Source organism: Balaenoptera musculus, chromosome 15 (assembly GCF_009873245.2).
Source record: "Balaenoptera musculus isolate JJ_BM4_2016_0621 chromosome 15, mBalMus1.pri.v3, whole genome shotgun sequence".
NCBI classification, from domain to species: Eukaryota; Metazoa; Chordata; class Mammalia; order Artiodactyla; family Balaenopteridae; genus Balaenoptera; species Balaenoptera musculus.
The window spans coordinates 71385268-71401431 of NC_045799.1; the positions used below are offsets into that span (position 1 = coordinate 71385268).

At 58.3% G+C, this 16164-nt stretch overlaps 2 protein-coding genes across 12 annotated transcripts in view; one reads left to right on the forward strand and one right to left on the reverse strand.

Annotated features, from left to right (window-relative positions):
- RABEP2 (rabaptin, RAB GTPase binding effector protein 2) lies at window positions 1-11816 on the forward strand. 10 transcript variants are annotated; one of them, XM_036826511.1, is made up of 15 exons: window positions 6-605; window positions 1111-1320; window positions 3364-3587; window positions 4219-4266; window positions 6044-6154; window positions 6242-6589; window positions 7522-7617; window positions 7703-7801; window positions 8645-8929; window positions 9747-9924; window positions 10075-10086; window positions 10184-10239; window positions 10336-10389; window positions 10460-10597; window positions 11040-11816. In XM_036826511.1, exons 1-15 carry the CDS (start codon window positions 545-547, stop codon window positions 11139-11141), a joined length of 2022 nt encoding a protein of 673 aa, XP_036682406.1. In that variant the 5' UTR covers window positions 6-544; the 3' UTR covers window positions 11142-11816. The 10 variants fall into 10 exon arrangements, 9 of the variants coding, with proteins under 9 accessions (XP_036682406.1, XP_036682409.1, XP_036682408.1 ...); XM_036826514.1 differs by having other exon boundaries at window positions 7-605; window positions 3364-3521; XM_036826512.1 differs by having other exon boundaries at window positions 8-605; window positions 10481-10597.
- Window positions 11655-16164, reverse strand: part of ATP2A1 (ATPase sarcoplasmic/endoplasmic reticulum Ca2+ transporting 1) — a 16444-nt gene continuing 11934 nt past the window's right edge. Inside the window, exons 13-23 of one of the 2 annotated variants that reach the window (XM_036826496.1) lie at window positions 15801-15923; window positions 15457-15675; window positions 14457-14792; window positions 14039-14259; window positions 13735-13937; window positions 13457-13542; window positions 13225-13358; window positions 12995-13112; window positions 12718-12835; window positions 12387-12431; window positions 11655-11947 (exon numbers count right to left, since the gene is read on the reverse strand). In XM_036826496.1, the coding sequence (XP_036682391.1) occupies window positions 12427-12431; window positions 12718-12835; window positions 12995-13112; window positions 13225-13358; window positions 13457-13542; window positions 13735-13937; window positions 14039-14259; window positions 14457-14792; window positions 15457-15675; window positions 15801-15923 (1563 nt within the window). In that variant the 3' untranslated portion in view covers window positions 11655-11947; window positions 12387-12426. The remainder of the gene's footprint in view (window positions 11948-12386; window positions 12432-12717; window positions 12836-12994; window positions 13113-13224; window positions 13359-13456; window positions 13543-13734; window positions 13938-14038; window positions 14260-14456; window positions 14793-15456; window positions 15676-15800; window positions 15924-16164) is intronic. The other variant, XM_036826495.1, reaches the window with a different exon arrangement.

The window sequence follows — 16164 nt, forward strand, 5'->3', positions numbered from 1 at the left end:
CCCAGAAAAGTGAAGTCGACCCAGCAGCCCTGTCCCGAGGGACGCTCCACGAAAGCGGAGGTGCAGGGAGGCCAGACCACAATTCGCTGTAACGTGAGCCAAGCTCTGGCGGAAGGGCAGCCAGTGACCGATCAAAGGGGTCAGCTCCGGGGCTTGGGAGAGACCGCGAGAGCTTCGCCCTCCTTAGGCTGAGGCAGTGGGCGTCCCGGAGGAGGTGTAATTTGAGCAAAGCTTCCAAGGTCACGCGGAGACGCCCAAAGGCCTTTGACGAAAGAACTACTTCGGGGTTTGAAGGGCAGTCGTCCTTCTCGAGCACCGCTGCCCAACAAAGAAGGCGGGGAGGGGCGGGACCTGCGGCCGCGGCCGGGAGTCCACTCGGAAATCTTCGGCCGAGGCTCGGCCACCCCTCCCCAACTCCGGCCTCAGCCTCGAGCCCAGGGCCGATCCGGAAACAGCCGAGCGGATCCGGAAACAGCCGAGAGGACCCGGAAGCGGTGAGCGCCGTCACCAGGGAGTGCGGGAACCCGCCGTTTGAGCGGAGGCGATGGCGGCACCTGCGCGCCCGGCCGCGGGCGAGGATGGCCGGCGGCGGCAGCCGGAGGCCGGTATGTGAGGACGCGTCCATACACGCGAGGGGCGGCGAGGCCGGAGGCGGGGCCGAGCTCCGCGTCGGTGGGTGGGGGGTGGTGGGGGGAGCCTGGAGAAAGGGGCGGGACCACGCCGCCGGGGGGGGGGGGCGGGGAAGACGGAGGGGGCGTGGTCTAGCGATTCTAGGGAGAGGGCCAGTGCCAGGTTAGAGGTGGGGCCCAGTGTGGGAGGGGAGGAGCCAGGTGGACAAGGGGCGAGCCACTAGAAGGGAGGGGTCGTGTCAGAGGAAAGAGGGGATTGGGTGAACCGAGGGAGGAAGAGGCGGGGCTCTATGCAACACTAGGCAGAGCTAGGTGAGGAGGAGTCGGGGAAGGGGAGGGGCCAGGTGAGTGGGGCGGGGCTAGGTAAAGGTGCAGGGACCTTGGCTGCTGTACCAAGTTGCAGAAGTTGAGGATTTGATGCCCTGGGAATATTGGGAATCCGAGAGTGATGAGGAAAGAGGCTGATCCCTGTCCTTCACAGCGCTGGACCCCCAGCCCCCGGAGGGGGCAAAAGTTGAGGCCGAGTCAGCGGAGCTCGACCGGCTTCGGGCTGAGCTGGCAGGCGCCCTGGCAGAAATGGAAACCATGAAGGCTGTGGCCGAGGTGAGCGAGAGCACGAAGGCCGAGGCTGTGGCTGCAGTGCAGCGGCAATGCCAAGAGGAGGTGGCCTCGCTGCAGGCCATCCTGAAAGGTGAGGCAGGCACTCCTCCCAGACTCCCTCAGCCCCATAAGGGGGAGTGCATGACAAGAAAGGGGTCAGGGGGCATAACCTACACCTGTGGGGTAGATTAGCAGGGCTGCCTAGCGCAGGGCAGACCCAGGGGCTCAGAGGGAGACGCGCCCTTTTCTGATTTGCATAGCGGCGCTGCCTGCGCTAGCAGCAGCTCTGTCAGTTCCAGCTAAGTTTAGCTCGGAGCTGCTACCTGTTCCCTGGCCCCATGTCGTGTCATTTCTTGTCCCTCACTGATGACTGATCAACCCTGAAAGTGAGCAGCTTCTCAGTTCCCTGAGAACTCGTTTGAGCCTCTGGCCTTCAGACTTGGCCCTGGGCCTAGGCTCTGTAAGTCTCATCTGGTTTCCTTTCCTCCCCAAACACCCCTACATCTGCGCACAACCTCCCCGCCACCCCGCCCCACATGCACCGACTTCTCTCCCTCTCATCCTCTGTACTTGGGATGCATCCGCTCCCCTTGTCCCAGATCCCCCAGCTTCTTTTCCTCCATTCCCCTTCTCCTCTAGTCCAAGGCCAGAGTCTCTGCAATAGCTCCCAGTTGCATCCCACCCCTTTGCTTCCACTGCCACTGCTGTAGCAAAGCTCTCGTCAACTCCCCCGGACTGTTGTCCCAGCCTTCTTACAAGTCTCCCTCTATAATCTGTCCTTGACATTGACTTCCAGAGTAAACTTCCTACAATTCCCATCCCACCATGTCATTTCCCTTTCTAACAACTGCTCCTGGCTCCAGACTTCTCTGGGGCCATGGTTCCCCACATTTCAGGCATCCCTGTGCCATCTGTGCAACATGGTTGTCCTTGTATGACTTACCCTGTCATCTACTTAATATTGTTCTTTAAATAGATCCACTTTTTAAAAACCTATATACATTTATTTTAAAGGGAACTTCCTGTCCCTATAAGGAACTGTGTCCTAAATAATAATAATAGTAATAATAATAATAACTAACACTTATTGAGTGCCAGGCACTGAACTAAATGCTTTATGAGTATTTAATCTTCATAATAATCTCTATGAGTTACGCACTATTATCCATCTCCATTTTACAGAGGAAGCTCTGAGGCCCAGAGAGGTTAGATAACTTGCCTAAGGTCATACAGATAGAAAGGAGGTTTGAACTCAGGCAGTCTGGCAACAGAACCCTTACTTCTAATGTTAGTACGTGTTAAAATAAATAACTATGCAAATGAAAAATGACCATGTTCCGCCCAGCATCCCTTTACCTCCCACTGACATGTAGGATAAATCCCAAACTCCTTGGTGTGGCATTCAAGGCCTTAGCAGCCATTCACGGCCACCCTCTCCACCCTTCCCAGCATCTCCTCCTACATCTTCACTCCAGTTTTTCCAATGTGCCCACCATGCCCCAGCCACACCATCCACCTTCCCACCTGTGAGCCTTTGCTCCTATTACTTAATGTGTCCTTTCCATCCTTCACCACTTGCTGGTGTCTCTCCTGGACAGGCAGGCAGAGCGAGGGGCTCTTTCCTTTGGGATCCGCAAGCCCAGGAGTGGTCCTTTCACGAGCTCTCCTCACACTGCTTCGTAACTATTTCCACGGCTGTCTTCCTCATTGGACTGTGGGCTCCTGGTGTCAGGGTTTGTGTTTGATTAATTTCTCTATTTCCAGAGCCCAGCTCAGAGTCTAGTCCAGAGTGAATATTTATGACCCTTATTAGATATTGATTGTTATTGGTATGTATTAATAGCAACAGATAGCCTATCTTTAGCATTTATTATGTACCAGGAAGAGGGCTGAACCCCTTCCAGATATCATGTCATTTGATCCTGTAACAAGCCAGTGGGATAATCCCTGGCCGAGGACATTATGCAGAGAGGCTAACTGATTGCCCAGGACCATCCCACCACAAAGTCCACTGTCATCACTGCTATGGTAAATTGGCTTGCAGAGAGCGGCAGTGATGGCGCGCCCCCCGCTCGCCCCCAGGTAGGGCTGGCGCACTGACCCTCCCTCTCCTCTGCCCTTCCTGTCTCGCCAGACTCCATCAGCAGCTATGAAGCCCAGATTGCGTCTCTGAAGCAGGAGCGGCAGCAGCAGCAGCAGGACCGTGAGGAGAAGGAGCGGGAGCTGGGGCGCCTGAAGCAGCTGCTGTCCAGGGCTCACCCCCTGGATTCCTTGGAGAAGCAGATGGAAAAGGTTGGGGTTGGGACAGCCTACCCGCCCCCTCCTCCGGGATTTGGAAATATGTTGAAGCAGCCAAAGGTGACCGTGGGGCAGAGGGATTATCTGTGTCCCACTGCCACATCACTGGGAGCAGGGCACCCAGTAATAATTCTAGGTATAACATACACGAGACCTGTACTCAGCATGGTCCTGGCTTGCCACTTACTAGTGGGATGGCCAGGTGTGTTTACCTCCCAAATTAAGAAGAGTCATGTAGGGAATTCCCTGGCGGTCCAGTGGTTAGGACTTGTGCTTTCACTGCAGGGGCCCAGGTTCGATCCCTGGTCAGGGAACTAAAATCCTGCAAGCCACGTGGCGCAGCCAAAAAAAAGAAAAAAGTCATGTCATGTAGAGGGGAGGGAGCTAACATTTAAGGATACCTCTCATGCACTAGGCATTGCAATACTTGCTTGACAGACTCAAGTCTCCCCAGTCTTTCCCCTAAAAGAGGGGCCCATTAGATCCATTTGACAGATGAGTAAGGTGAGGCTCAGAGAAGTTTAGTAATTCTCCCCAGGTTATGCACATAAAAAGGAGCAGATCTGGGATTTTCAAATCTAGGCAGTCTGGTTCTAAAGCTTTGCTCTTAATCTCTGTGGTATATTGCCTCCATTATTCTTGTCATGAACAATTGTAGGAAGCACATACTACCAAACTCTTCATCTTTCAGAGCAAATTCACATCTTCCCTCATTGGATCCACACAGCTGCCCTGTGAGGTAGGTACTTACCTCACTTTATACGTGAGGAAACTGCGGCTCAGGCAGATGGAGTAAGTCGCCTGGTTAGAAGGACAAAGATCAAAACAGGAGCCCAAGAAAGGAAGGTTCCAACCCATAGTTTGCCAGCAGAGGGTTGCCAGCAGTAGCAACTTACTTGCATTCAGAGTGTTCCTCAGGGAGCGGTTACACAGGGTGGTGAAGGAGAGGGCTCCGCTGAATTAAGACTACCTGGTACGGTGGAAGGAGCCACAGGCCCAGAGTCGGGAAGTTTCAGTCCTGGCCTTGCGTCCATCTACTGCGTGGGCATCTGCAGAGCATGCAGGCTTACCCTACCTGTTGCCACTGTGCACGTAAGAGATTTGGAGGGTCAAACTGAACTTGTCTGAGACGGGTTTTTGAATGATTCAAGAGGTAGAAATGGCATGACTTGGAAGAGGATGGATGACTGGCAGATTTCTGCCTCAGACAGCTGGGTGGATAGCAGGGTCATTCTCGCCAACCTAGCGTTTATGGGAGGAGAAACGGCATCATGAGTTGGTTCAGATTTGGCTGTACTTGGACAGAGGAGCCTGTGCAACATCCAGGTGGAGGTGTCCAGAGGCTGTTGGCTGTGCAAGTTCAACAGGATCCCAAACCTGAAAAGACTGAAAAGAAGTGGCCAGAAATATGCCGGTGATGGGAATATGGGAAGACATATTGATTAGGACAAAGTTTGAAAACCCAAATCAACAGTGGCTTAAATAAGATAGAAGTCTGTTTTTCTTAGAACCAGAGGTAGACATTCCAGGACTGATGTGGCAGCTCAATAAGTCAATAGGAACCCAGACTCCTCCTATGTTGCTGTTTTGCCATAGGTAGCCTACTGCCTCATGGTCCAAGATGACTGCTTGAGCACCAGCCATCACGTCCACATTTTAGCCAGCAAGAAGGAGGAGGAGGAGTAAAGAAAAACACACCCTCTCCCTTTGAGGAGTTGTCCTGGAAGTTGCACCTGACACATATGCCTACATCTCATAGCTGGAACTTAGTCATATGACCATGCTTAGTTATAGGGAAGCTGAGACATGTAGATGGTATTCTAGAATTTAGGTCATGAGCCCAACTAAAAATGTGACGTTCTATGATAAAAGAAAAAAGGATACATGATGTTGGGGAAGAAAAGTATGTCACGCTACAAGTGGGCAACAGGAAGGTAGTTATGACTTTGGCTCTGTACCGTGTGACCTGGGGCAAGTCATGTAAGCTCTCAGAACCTCTGTGTTCCTCTCTCTAAAATGGGGGTGGGAACTTCCCTGGTGGTGCAGTGGTTAAGAATCTGCCTGCCAATGCAGGGGACATGGGTTCGAGCCCTGGTCCTGGAGGATCCCACATGCTGTGGAGCAACGAAGCCCATGCGCCACAACTACTGAGCCTGCGCCCTAGAGCCCGCGAGCCACAACTACTGAGCCCGTGTGCCGCAACCGCTGAAGCCTGCGCGCCTAGAGCCCGTGCTCCACAGCAAGAGAAGCCACTGCGATAAGAAGCCTGTGCACTGCAACGAAGAGTAGCCCCCGCTCGCCGCAACGAGAGAAAGCCCGCGCGCAGCAATGAAGACCCAACACAGCCAAAAATAAATAAATAAAATATTTAAAAATTAAATAAATAAAATGGGGGTGGACGGTGCCTTCTTGGGAGGATTAGAAGAGCTGACGTGCTTGGAGGGAAAGCTCTGAACAGTCCTGAGGGTCCTGCAGTCGGGAGGGGGGACAGTCACTGCCCAATCCCCCTTCCTCAGGCCCACGAGGACTCGGAGAAGCTGCGGGAGATCGTGTTGCCCATGGAGCAGGAGATTGAGGAGCTGAAGGCGAAATTGCTGAGGGCAGAGGAGCTGATCCAAGAGATCCAGGTGAGGGGGTGGCCAGGGGGCGCTGAGGGAAGAAGGGGCGCCGCAGGACCCTGGCCCCCCAGCCTCTTCCCTGCCCCCTCTCCCTAGAGACGTCCCCGGCATCCCCCTTCCCTGCACGGCTCCACGGAGTTGCTCCTGTCCCGGGACCCATCTCCCCCACTGGAGCCTCTCGAGGAGCTGAGTGGAGACGGGGGCGCGGCGGCCGAGGCCTTCGCCCACAACTGTGATGACAGCGCCTCCATCTCCTCCTTCTCCCTCGGCGGTGGGGCCAGCGGCAGCGCCTCCCTGCCCCGCAGCCGCCATGGCCTGAGCCCCGAGCAGGAGGAGACAGCCTCTCTGGTGTCCACGGGCACCCTGGTCCCCGAGGGCATCTACCTGCCCCCTCCCGGTTACCAGCTTGTCCCAGACAACCAGTGGGAGCAGCTGCAGGTGGAGGTGAGTGGAGTGGGCGGAGTGGGCTGCCGACGTGCACCCATCCGTCTCTTGCTTCAAGTACTTACTGAGCACCTACTATGTCCAGGCCCTGAGCTAGAGCTGGGGATCCTACGGTAAAGAAGAAAACTCCCACCCTCTTGGAGCTTCCTCTAGTGAGGGAGCCAGGCCCAAACATGCACATGGGCACATGAGGAAGACAGTGTCACAGGGTGAGACACCCAGGACAAGACTTAATAGGGTCGTGGGGTAGAGACTGGCAATGCAGGAGACCATCCTGGCTGGAAAAAGAGGTGCTTTTTGAAGATCGGGGACCAAAGGAACTGCAGGTTCCAAGGCCCAGGGGACGGACAGACCACAGTGTGTCTGAGGAACAGGAAGGCCACAGAGGAGGGGAAGAGATATGAGGTCAGAAAGGCAGGCGGGGGTCACAGGAGGTCGGCCTTGGCCTTGGGGCCAGCCATGGAGTTTGCATCTTAGAGGAGAAGCTGTAGGAAGCCTCTGTGGCATGTCAGGCAGGGAGAAGCCTTCTCTGCTCTAGGCTTTTAACAGGTCACTGAGGCCTTTGGGTAGGAATGGACTGCAGTTGGGGGAGGGGGCAACGGGAGAAGCAGGGTGGTGACCCGTTGGGAGGGCAATGCTTGACATAGTTTAGAGAAAGGTAGTGACTGAGACCAGGAGATGGCAGCAGAGGTGGAGAGAAATGGGTGGACTTGGAATCTACTTTGGAGGCCGCCGGGCAGGGCCGGCTGGTGGGTTGGAGCTGGGGAGTGGAGGACTTAGAAGAGTCAGCATCCACTCCTGGGCTTTTGGCTTGAACGACTGGGTGGATGATGGCACTGCCCACCGAGGTGCAGGGGGCAAGGCGTGAGAGGTCTGGTGAGGAGGGAAGGCCTCCCCTTGGCGGTCGAGGCTGAGGCCGGCGTCTGTGGCAGGGGCGGCAGCTGCAGAAGGACCTGGAGAGCATCAGCCGGGAGCGGGACGAGCTGCAAGAGGGCCTGAGACGGAGCAACGAGGACTGCGCCAAGCAGGTGGGTTCAGCCTCTGCTCCGCAGGGCCTCCGCTCCCTGCCTCCTCCTGGCCCGGCCTCACCCTCGCCCCCCCTTCCACCCACAGATGCAGGTGCTCCTGGCCCAGGTCCAGAACTCAGAGCAGCTGCTGCGGACCCTGCAGGGGACCGTGAGCCAGGCCCAGGAGCGGGTTCAGCTGCAGATGGTGAGGGCTGGGGGCCGGGACGGGAGCGAGAGGAGTGGGGTGGGAATTGGTTGAGGGGGGCACGTGGAAGGTTGAGGCACCTGTTCTGCCTTGCCACCTGCCCCTCCCGCCCCACCAGCCGTTCTGGCTTTGCCCTGGAGTTGGTGCCAGGTGGGTAAAAGGGTTTCAAGGGCACCTGGTACTGATTCAGAAGAACCCACCACGCACTCACTCTGTGGTCTTGAGCTAATCCCACAAGCCCAGAGCCTCAGCCTTGATGCCTTGAAATTGAGATAATGCGTCCTAGCTTGCAGAGTTGTGAGAATGAAAAGCAGGGATTGCAAAATCAGATACTTCCTGAGACCAGACAGGAGAGGCAGATGATTGAACTGGGCCACGCGTGAGGCAGGAAGGAGCAGCAGGGCAAACCAAGAGACCCTGTAAAGGGAGCTAGTGCCCCTTGACTTGCTGCCCGTGGCGCGTAGGAGTGCAGGCTTGATGCTGCCTGGTTTTCTCATCTATCAGGAGAAGCCAGAGATCCGGATGTTTGTGTGTAGTCTCCCAGTTTTTAATGTTGCACTTGTTTAAGGTTTAAAAACACCCATATGGACCAAATAAAACACCCGATGTGGCCTGTGGCTGCCGCTGTGTGACCTCCAAGTCATCGAGGAGGGTGTAGAAAGAGCTTGAGGGAGTTCCCTGGCGGTCCAGTGGTTAAGACTCTGCGCTTCCACTGCAGGGGGCCCAGGTTCGATCCCTGGTCAGGGAACTAAGATCCCGTGAGCCACGTGGTGTGGCCAAAAAAAAAAAAAAAGAGCTTGGGAGGCAAAGATGCTTACTAAAGGGTGTTTCTTTCTTTCTCAGCCTAGAAGGAGGGCGTGGGCTTCCTGGCTCTCCTTCCTGAACACTGGGAGGAGTGTTCAGGCTTTGGCCTCACGGGAGACTGGAGACCCCCTGTCCCCTCATCGCCTCGTCCTAACTGTCCATCCCCAGGCAGAGCTGGCCACCTCGCACAAGTGCCTGAGCCACGAGGTAAAGCGACTGACTGAGGAAAACCAAGGGCTCCGGGCTGAGCAGCCTCCGTCTTCAGCCCCCCGGGGCCTGGAGCAGGATGAGGGCCAGGAGGACTCGCTGCCCAGCTCGCTGCTGGTAAGGGCGGGGACAGGCCCTTCCTCTCCACGCACAGCAAAGCATTGGCCTGGGGCCACGGGAATCGGGGATGGACCCAGGCTGCTGTGTATTAGCTGCGTCACCATGGCCAACTCACTCAACTTTTCTAAGGCTCAGTTTCCTCCTCTGCCAAATGGGACCACACCCCGTCCCAGCATCAGCACGGAGAGAAAATGAGTTAACAGAATGCTTGACGCAAAGGAAGCAGTAATTTGGCTTGTTATTTTTAAGTGATGTGAGATCCACAAAATTGAATTCATCATAATCTTTGGTTCATAACAAGCTGTCATCGTTGATCTGTGCGTGGCCTCTGCTGATTGAATTTATTAAAAATATGAACATCAGCCGGAACCCTTGCCCACCTTGAGAACTGTAACTGACATCGCCTTCCATGCGCCCCGCCCCGTGTTCCTTGGCTCTGTTTCTGCCGTCCTGAGCTTTATCATTCCCTTGCCCTTCTTTGGGATTGTTTTTATTACATATACACGTCTGCCTAAACCGTGGAGTGCTAACTTTAGTTGTTTTTAGTTATAAAAACTCAGAATCTTGCTCTGGGTAGTCTCTTGGAGCTTTCACTCAGCACCGCTCCTGAGGGTCCTCCACCCCGGGTTGTGCTGCGGGAAAATATTCACTGCCGTCCCAGGGTATTTGTCCAGTCTCCCCACGATGGTTGTTCGGGTTGTTTCCTCTGTTATGTTTTCTTCCTTCTTTCCTTCCTTTCCCCTCCCCACAATCCCCTTCTAGCCGCTGGCCCCCAGCTGGCCCCGCACCCAGCCCGTGACTTGCATCCTTCCAGGAGCTGCGGCAGCTCGTGCGCCGCACGCAGCAGGAGGCGCGGGCCCACCAGCAGGCCCAGGAGCATGAGGCCGAGCGGCTGCGGATTGAGATTGTGACCCTGCGGGAGGCACTGGAGGAAGAGACGGCGGCGAGGGCCAGCCTGGAGGGGCAGCTGAGGGTGCAGCGGGAGGAGACAGGTGAGGGAGGAGGCGGCGAGCCACCCCACCCTCGCTCCCCGGGAGGCTGAGTCCCCACCCCCTCGGGGACTGCCTGGGCACCAGGAGGGGAGAGAGGACGCAGTGCGAGAATGATGAGCCTTGACCTCTCTTTCTTTCCTTTCCGCACAGAGGTGTTAGAGGGTGAGTATGGGCTGGAGCCTGTGCCGGACCGGGCGGGGCGGGGCGGGGAAGGAGAGAGGGCGTGGGCCTGACGTCTTGGCCCTGCCTGACTTCCCAGCCTCCCTGTGCAGCCTGAGGATGGAGATGGAGCGGGTCCAGCAGGAGCAGAGCAAGGTGAGGCAGGACCTGGGCCGGGCCGGGATGGCGGAGGAGGGTGGCAGCGTGGAGAAGACCCTCACCAGCCCCTGCTGCCCTTTATGTCTCCCTTAGGCCAGGCAGCAGGAAGTCCTGAGGCAGCCACCGGGCTCGGGCCGCACAGAAGAGGTGAGGATCGGGGCGATATTGAAGGGGTTACCCTGTCCAGACATCCTGTTTCTTCAGCCCAGGGCCCCAGCTCTATGTCCTGTGCCCCCAGGCCCAGCTCACAGACCTCCTCTCGGAACAGAGGGCAAAGATGCTGCGGCTGCAGGCTGAGCTGGAGACCAGTGAGCAAGTGCAGAGGGATTTCGTACGACTGTCCCAGGCCTTGCAGGTACGGCGTGTCCCCTCCCCACCAGACTGGCATGACTCCAGGTGACTTGTCCTCCGTCTTGCAAGGATAGTCTTCCAGTTAGAAGGGGCCTCTCCCTCCCTCTGGGGCTGGCATGGTCCTTTCCTCTGAGCTAGTGCTCAAAAAACGTTGAAGATCTTGTGCTTCCATCTTTGTCGGTGGTGCAAAGCCCGTGGCCCAGGGCCTGGCACGCCGACGTGCCCCATGCTCATCATGTCACTTCCACCTGCCCCTGCCCACCCTTCCTCAGGCTGCTCTCTTAGGATCCATTTCTTCCCTTGAACCCATTTTCACTGGGGGTTGGGGGAGGTGAGGCCCCTGGGTACACTGGTCCCGTGCTCTTGCCCCTCAGGGGGCTGGCCGATGGGGTGGAGGTTGCATTTTCCCACCGAGGGCCCTCTGCCTCCCTCGCCGGCCCCCACAGGTGCGCCTGGAACGGATCCGCCAGGCAGAGAGTCTGGAGCAAGTGCGCAGCATCATGGACGAGGCGCCCCTCAGGGACGTCAGGGACATCAAGGACACCTGAGGGGCCAGCACCGCCCACCCTGGGGGGAGACCGTCTTTCTCCACTCCTGAACCGTGAGGCCGAGGCTTTGGGGGTCTCAGGATGGAGTCTTCACCCTCTCCAAGCCTGGGGTTGAGGTGACGGGGCCACCACTGCCCTGTCCCTCCAGCGCCTCCTCCCAGGGGTGGCGGGGCCTTCTGCTTCCAAAGATGACCCCTGGGTGAGGGTCCCAACCCCCTCTGGAAACCAGAGGGGCAGGCTCAGCCCTGTGGCTTTCTGGCTGCTATGCTGCCTCCTGGGCTCCAAGCCTCCCGCCCCCGGCCCCCACCCAGCCTAACAGCCATGCCTGTTACCTCCGTCCCCTTCCCCAGGCACAGCCGAGGTGTGAGTGGTGGCTGGGAGCCCTGGGTCATGTCCCCGGGTCCCTCCACACACGCGCCCTGGGACAGGTGGCTGCTTCCTGGACTGCATGACACTAAGATGCTTGTCCCCAGGGGCCCGAACCAGGCCCCAAGGTGTGCACGGAGACAAGACCAGATTTTTCTGTCATTTATTTTCAATAAATAAGCAGCTCAGCTCAATCAGTCGCCTTGTCCCTGCAAGCCCCACGGGGTCAGGGAGGGGAGGTTTTACAAGGGCAAAAGTGGGGGGGGCGGTTGCTGAGGGGGAGGAGACGTGAAGGGGACATTATGTTTATAAACAAGAATGTTGGGCTGGGGGGCACGTGGTGGAGGCCTGTGCCACAGCTCTGGCTGAAGACGCGTCACTATCAGGGTGGGGAAGGGAGGGCAAAAGGACTGGTTACTTCCTTCTTTCATCTTCTGGATCTGGAAGGAGAAGGGGAAGGATGAGACTGGTGGCGGGGCAGCACAGGAGAGAAGTCCTTCCCAGCTCCCTACCTGTCCCTGTCCCCCAGCACACTCACCTGGAGGCCCCCCCGCCACCCCCACTCACCTGTGTCCCCAGCCCCCCCCCCGCCCCCAGCCACTGCAGCCCCAGCGGCAGACGGCTCAGCGGCCAGCCAGCGCGACGCAGCACAGCCCAGCAGACAGTGGTGCCCGGGGGCGGGCAGTGCCGGCCCCGCAGAGTAAGGGCAGCAGCCCAGCCCCACTTGGAAGCACGGCAGTGGCAGCGGCGGCAGTGGTTCCAGCGGCAGTGGCTCCAGGTGGAGCTGCGAGGGCACGTGACCCCGGCGCCGCCTGAAGGGGAGAGGGGTGGGCAGGGGGGGCACAGCAGCTAGGGCACGGGCAAGAAGGGGGGTGATACCTGTGACACGGCTCAGAGAGATGGAGGAGGGGGAAATGAGTTATCCTACGGCCAGAGAGGACAGAGAGACAGCCATTATCGAGGGAGGGAGGTGGGCGCAGGGGACCAAGAGGGCTGAGGAGGCTTTGGGGCGCCAAGGAGACCGTGTCTGCCCCGGGCTCGGAGGAGCGGGCAAAGGGGGGGCAGGGGCTGGGTGCGCCCCTCGGCGGAGGACACGGGGCCTGCTGGGGCCCCGGGAACTCACCCACCTGACAAGGAAGCGGGGCAGGCGCCTTCGCGGCCTAGAGGGAGGGCCCAGGGGCTGACAGGGCTGGGGGCGGTGCGCTCTTACCCTCCAGGTAGTTCCGAGCAATGAACTTGAGGAGTTCATCAAGCCCAATGACTGGTAACGAGATCTTGAGGACCATGAGCCAGTGGGCCACGTCCAGGGCCTGCAGCTTGAAGATCACCTGGGAGGAGGCGGGAAGGGCAGTGAGAAGGAGCCGAGGAGCTGCCACTGCGCCAGCCTGACCCCGCCCTCCTCCCTCTGCAGGGGTCGTGGTCGCGGACCCCTGCAGAGGCCCCCTGTTGGGGGGGGGCAGGCGGCCCCTGGCCAGAGGAAGGCTTACCGGCAGAGGGTCCACGTAGAGGATGATGAAGTGGAGGGACATGGAGAGGCAGATGGAGCCCAGCAGCCAGATGTTCGCCCAGGGCGGCATCCGCAGGAGGGACTGGTTCTCAGACAGGCTGCAAGGGGGCGGGCCGGCGGAGCCAGGGGTGGAGGCACAAGGGGAGAGAAGCGGTGAGCAGGGGAGGGTGGCCTGCAGATGGCCGTGGGGGGAGGGTGCGCGGACCCCACCTGTTGAGAGCATTGCACATCTCGATGGTAACCAGCACGGACAAGGCCATGGTCATGGGCTCGGGGGCCTCGAAGACCTCACAATCCACACCCTCAAAGTCAGCGTTGTGCTCCGTACACTTCAGGAAGTGAGTCTGCAGGAGGAGAGGGGAGAAGCTGGGGTCCTGAGGAAGCCTCCACGCCACCCTCCTGCTCCCCTCGCCTCCTCCCACCTCCCTCCGTGCTGCCCTACCAGCTGGCTGTAGGTGATGTGAGGCCCGTCCTCAGCGTACAGGAACCACCAGACTGCTGCTCCCACCGTGGCTGCACCCACGTAGGCTGTGGTGGAGAGAAGATGGGAGTTGGGGGCCCAGGGCTGGGGAGACGGGAGGAGTTGAGAGGGCCTCCTGGCCATGAACAGCCGCTGGAGGAAGAGGGCCCACCGCAGTGGCTGCTGTGGGGAAGCTGGTGTCCCAGAGAGGGGATCAGCCCTGAGGGTCGGCAAGGAGTGTGGGGTCTCATCCTGCTCACCCCCAATTGCCATGTAGCGGAAGAAGAGCCAGCCACTGATGAGTGGCTCCTTGGGGTTCCGGGGGGGCCGGTCCATGATGTCCAGGTCTGGGGGGTTGAAGCCCAGGGCTGTGGCCGGGAGCCCGTCTGTCACCAGGTTCACCCACAGCAGCTGCACGGGGATCAGGGCCTCAGGCAGCCCCAGGGCAGCTGTCAGGAAGATGCTGCCAGAAGGAGGAGGTCACACGTCTGTCTTGCCTCCCAGGCCTGTGGTCACCCCCCACCAGCCCCGAGTTCCTCCTGGATGCCCTTCCTGGCTGCTCACCAGACCACCTCTCCCACGTTGGAGGAGATGAGGTAGCGGATGAACTGCTTCATGTTGTTGTAGATGGCGCGGCCCTCCTCCACGGCAGCCACGATGGTGGAGAAGTTGTCGTCGGCCAGTACCATCTCGGAGGCCGTCTTGGCCACGGCGGTGCCGGATCCCATGGCAATGCCGATCTCCGCCTTCTTCAGGGCAGGGGCGTCATTGACGCCATCACCTGTCTGCGGGGAGGGAAAGAAGGTGGGCGCCGGCCCCCTCCTCGTACCCTCCTTGAGACTCTCCCATCGGGGCCCGAATCCCTCCCCTCTGTGCATCTCACCAGGGCCCCCGCTCAGCCCCGTCCTCCCTCGGTCCCCAGCTCCCCAAGACGGTCATCTCAATAGACGCTAAGCAGACCGCCCCACGCCAGTCTTCTCACCATCGCTGTGATCTCATCGAAGGACTGCAGACACTCCACGATCTTCGACTTGTGGGAGGGCTCCACGCGGGCAAAGCAGCAGGCGCGTCTGCAGGCCTCCCGCTGCACGGCCAGGGGCAGGTCATCAAACTCCCGGCCAGTGTAGGCTCGGTCGGCCACATCCTCGTTCTCCTCGAAGATGCCAATTCGTCGGCAGATGGCAATGGCTGTGCCCTTGTTGTCCCCAGTGATCATGATCACTCGGATGCCAGCGTCACGGCACAGGAGGATAGAGCCTGTGACCTCCTTGCGGGGCGGGTCCAGCATGCCCACCACACCAACGAATGTCAGGTCCGTCTGGGGAGACAGAGAAGAGAGCGACAGGGTCAAGGAGGAAGCTTGGGGGGAGCTGAGGGGAGAGCTGTCCCTGGGCCTGGTGTTTAAACCTCAGTGGGGCCTCGAAGCTCAGGGGTGGGAAATGTTCACATGTGTGCCTGCAGGCCTGGCGGTGCCAGGCCCATTGTAGGTGGCAGATCGTGTCTTTCATAGAAAGAACTCGAACTGGAAGTGAGGGAGGTGGTTTCTGCTTTCAGCAGGGCTGCTCACGTGGTCTACAACTTTGAGCAAATCTGTGTTACCTGCCAGGCCACACTGTTCCCTCTATAAAATGGAGTGGGGCTTTGGTGCTATTCAGAGAGCAGGTCCACTACAAGATAAAGAGCTAATGCCAGAATGCAGGTTGATGCACGTCCTTAGAAAACCTCACTGTGGAAACACGTCAGCTAAACCCGAGTGTACTTAGTGACCTGGCTGGCTTCTGTTCTGGAGCAAGCACCTCACCTCATCTCAGATGGGTCCACGGACCACACACCAAGTAGCCCTGGACTGGATGATTCCTAAGGTTCTTTCAAACTCTAATGTCCTGTGATTCTAGGCCCCGTGACGAAGTAGGAAATGACAAGGGTGGCGGAGGGGGTGAGGCAGGTGACTCTGGGACAATGGGAGGCTTCCGTCTGCTCACCTCGTACTCCATGAACCTGGAAGAGTCATCCAGGACCATCTCCTCTCGCTTTGGGGGGGTGTCCCGGGTGGCCAGGGCCAGGCAGCGCAGGGTGTCCCGGCCACCGCTCCACTCCTTGATTACCGACAGAATCGTCTCCTTCACCGGCCCTGTCATGGGCACCCGAGTGGTGCCGACTCGCAGGTAGTTACAGCGTTCGACGATCCCCTCCGGGGCACCCTAGGAGAACAGAACGGTATTCAGAGACTACTGTTCCTTCCAGTGCACGGTGAGCGGGGCAGGGAGAAGAGAGGAGGGTTCAGGACTGGGAAGAAGGGGGGCTGAGGAGCACTCGGATCCCTGACCTTGACAAACATTTTGTTGCCCACAGCAGCCCGGGATTTCATTGGAGAGCAATAGACAGACATGGACTTTCTGTCCCGGGAGAACTCCAGGGTGAATTCCTTCTTCATTAGCTGGCGGATCACCTGGGAGAGAGGAGACAGGGAGGGAGAGGCCAGATATGAGACCGGTGGAGAAAGAGTGATGATGCTATGCTAGAAGGGAAGAGTCCCAGACCCCTTAAAACATAGTCAAAAAGGATCTGGAGGTCAGAGCAGACCCCAAGCTGAGTCCGAGATAAAGCTAAGTCTGCTGCCTACAGCAGAAATGGAGAGCATTCCAAGGCTAGTGCTGCCAGTGTCTTACTGTGTTCAGGTTAAAGCACAA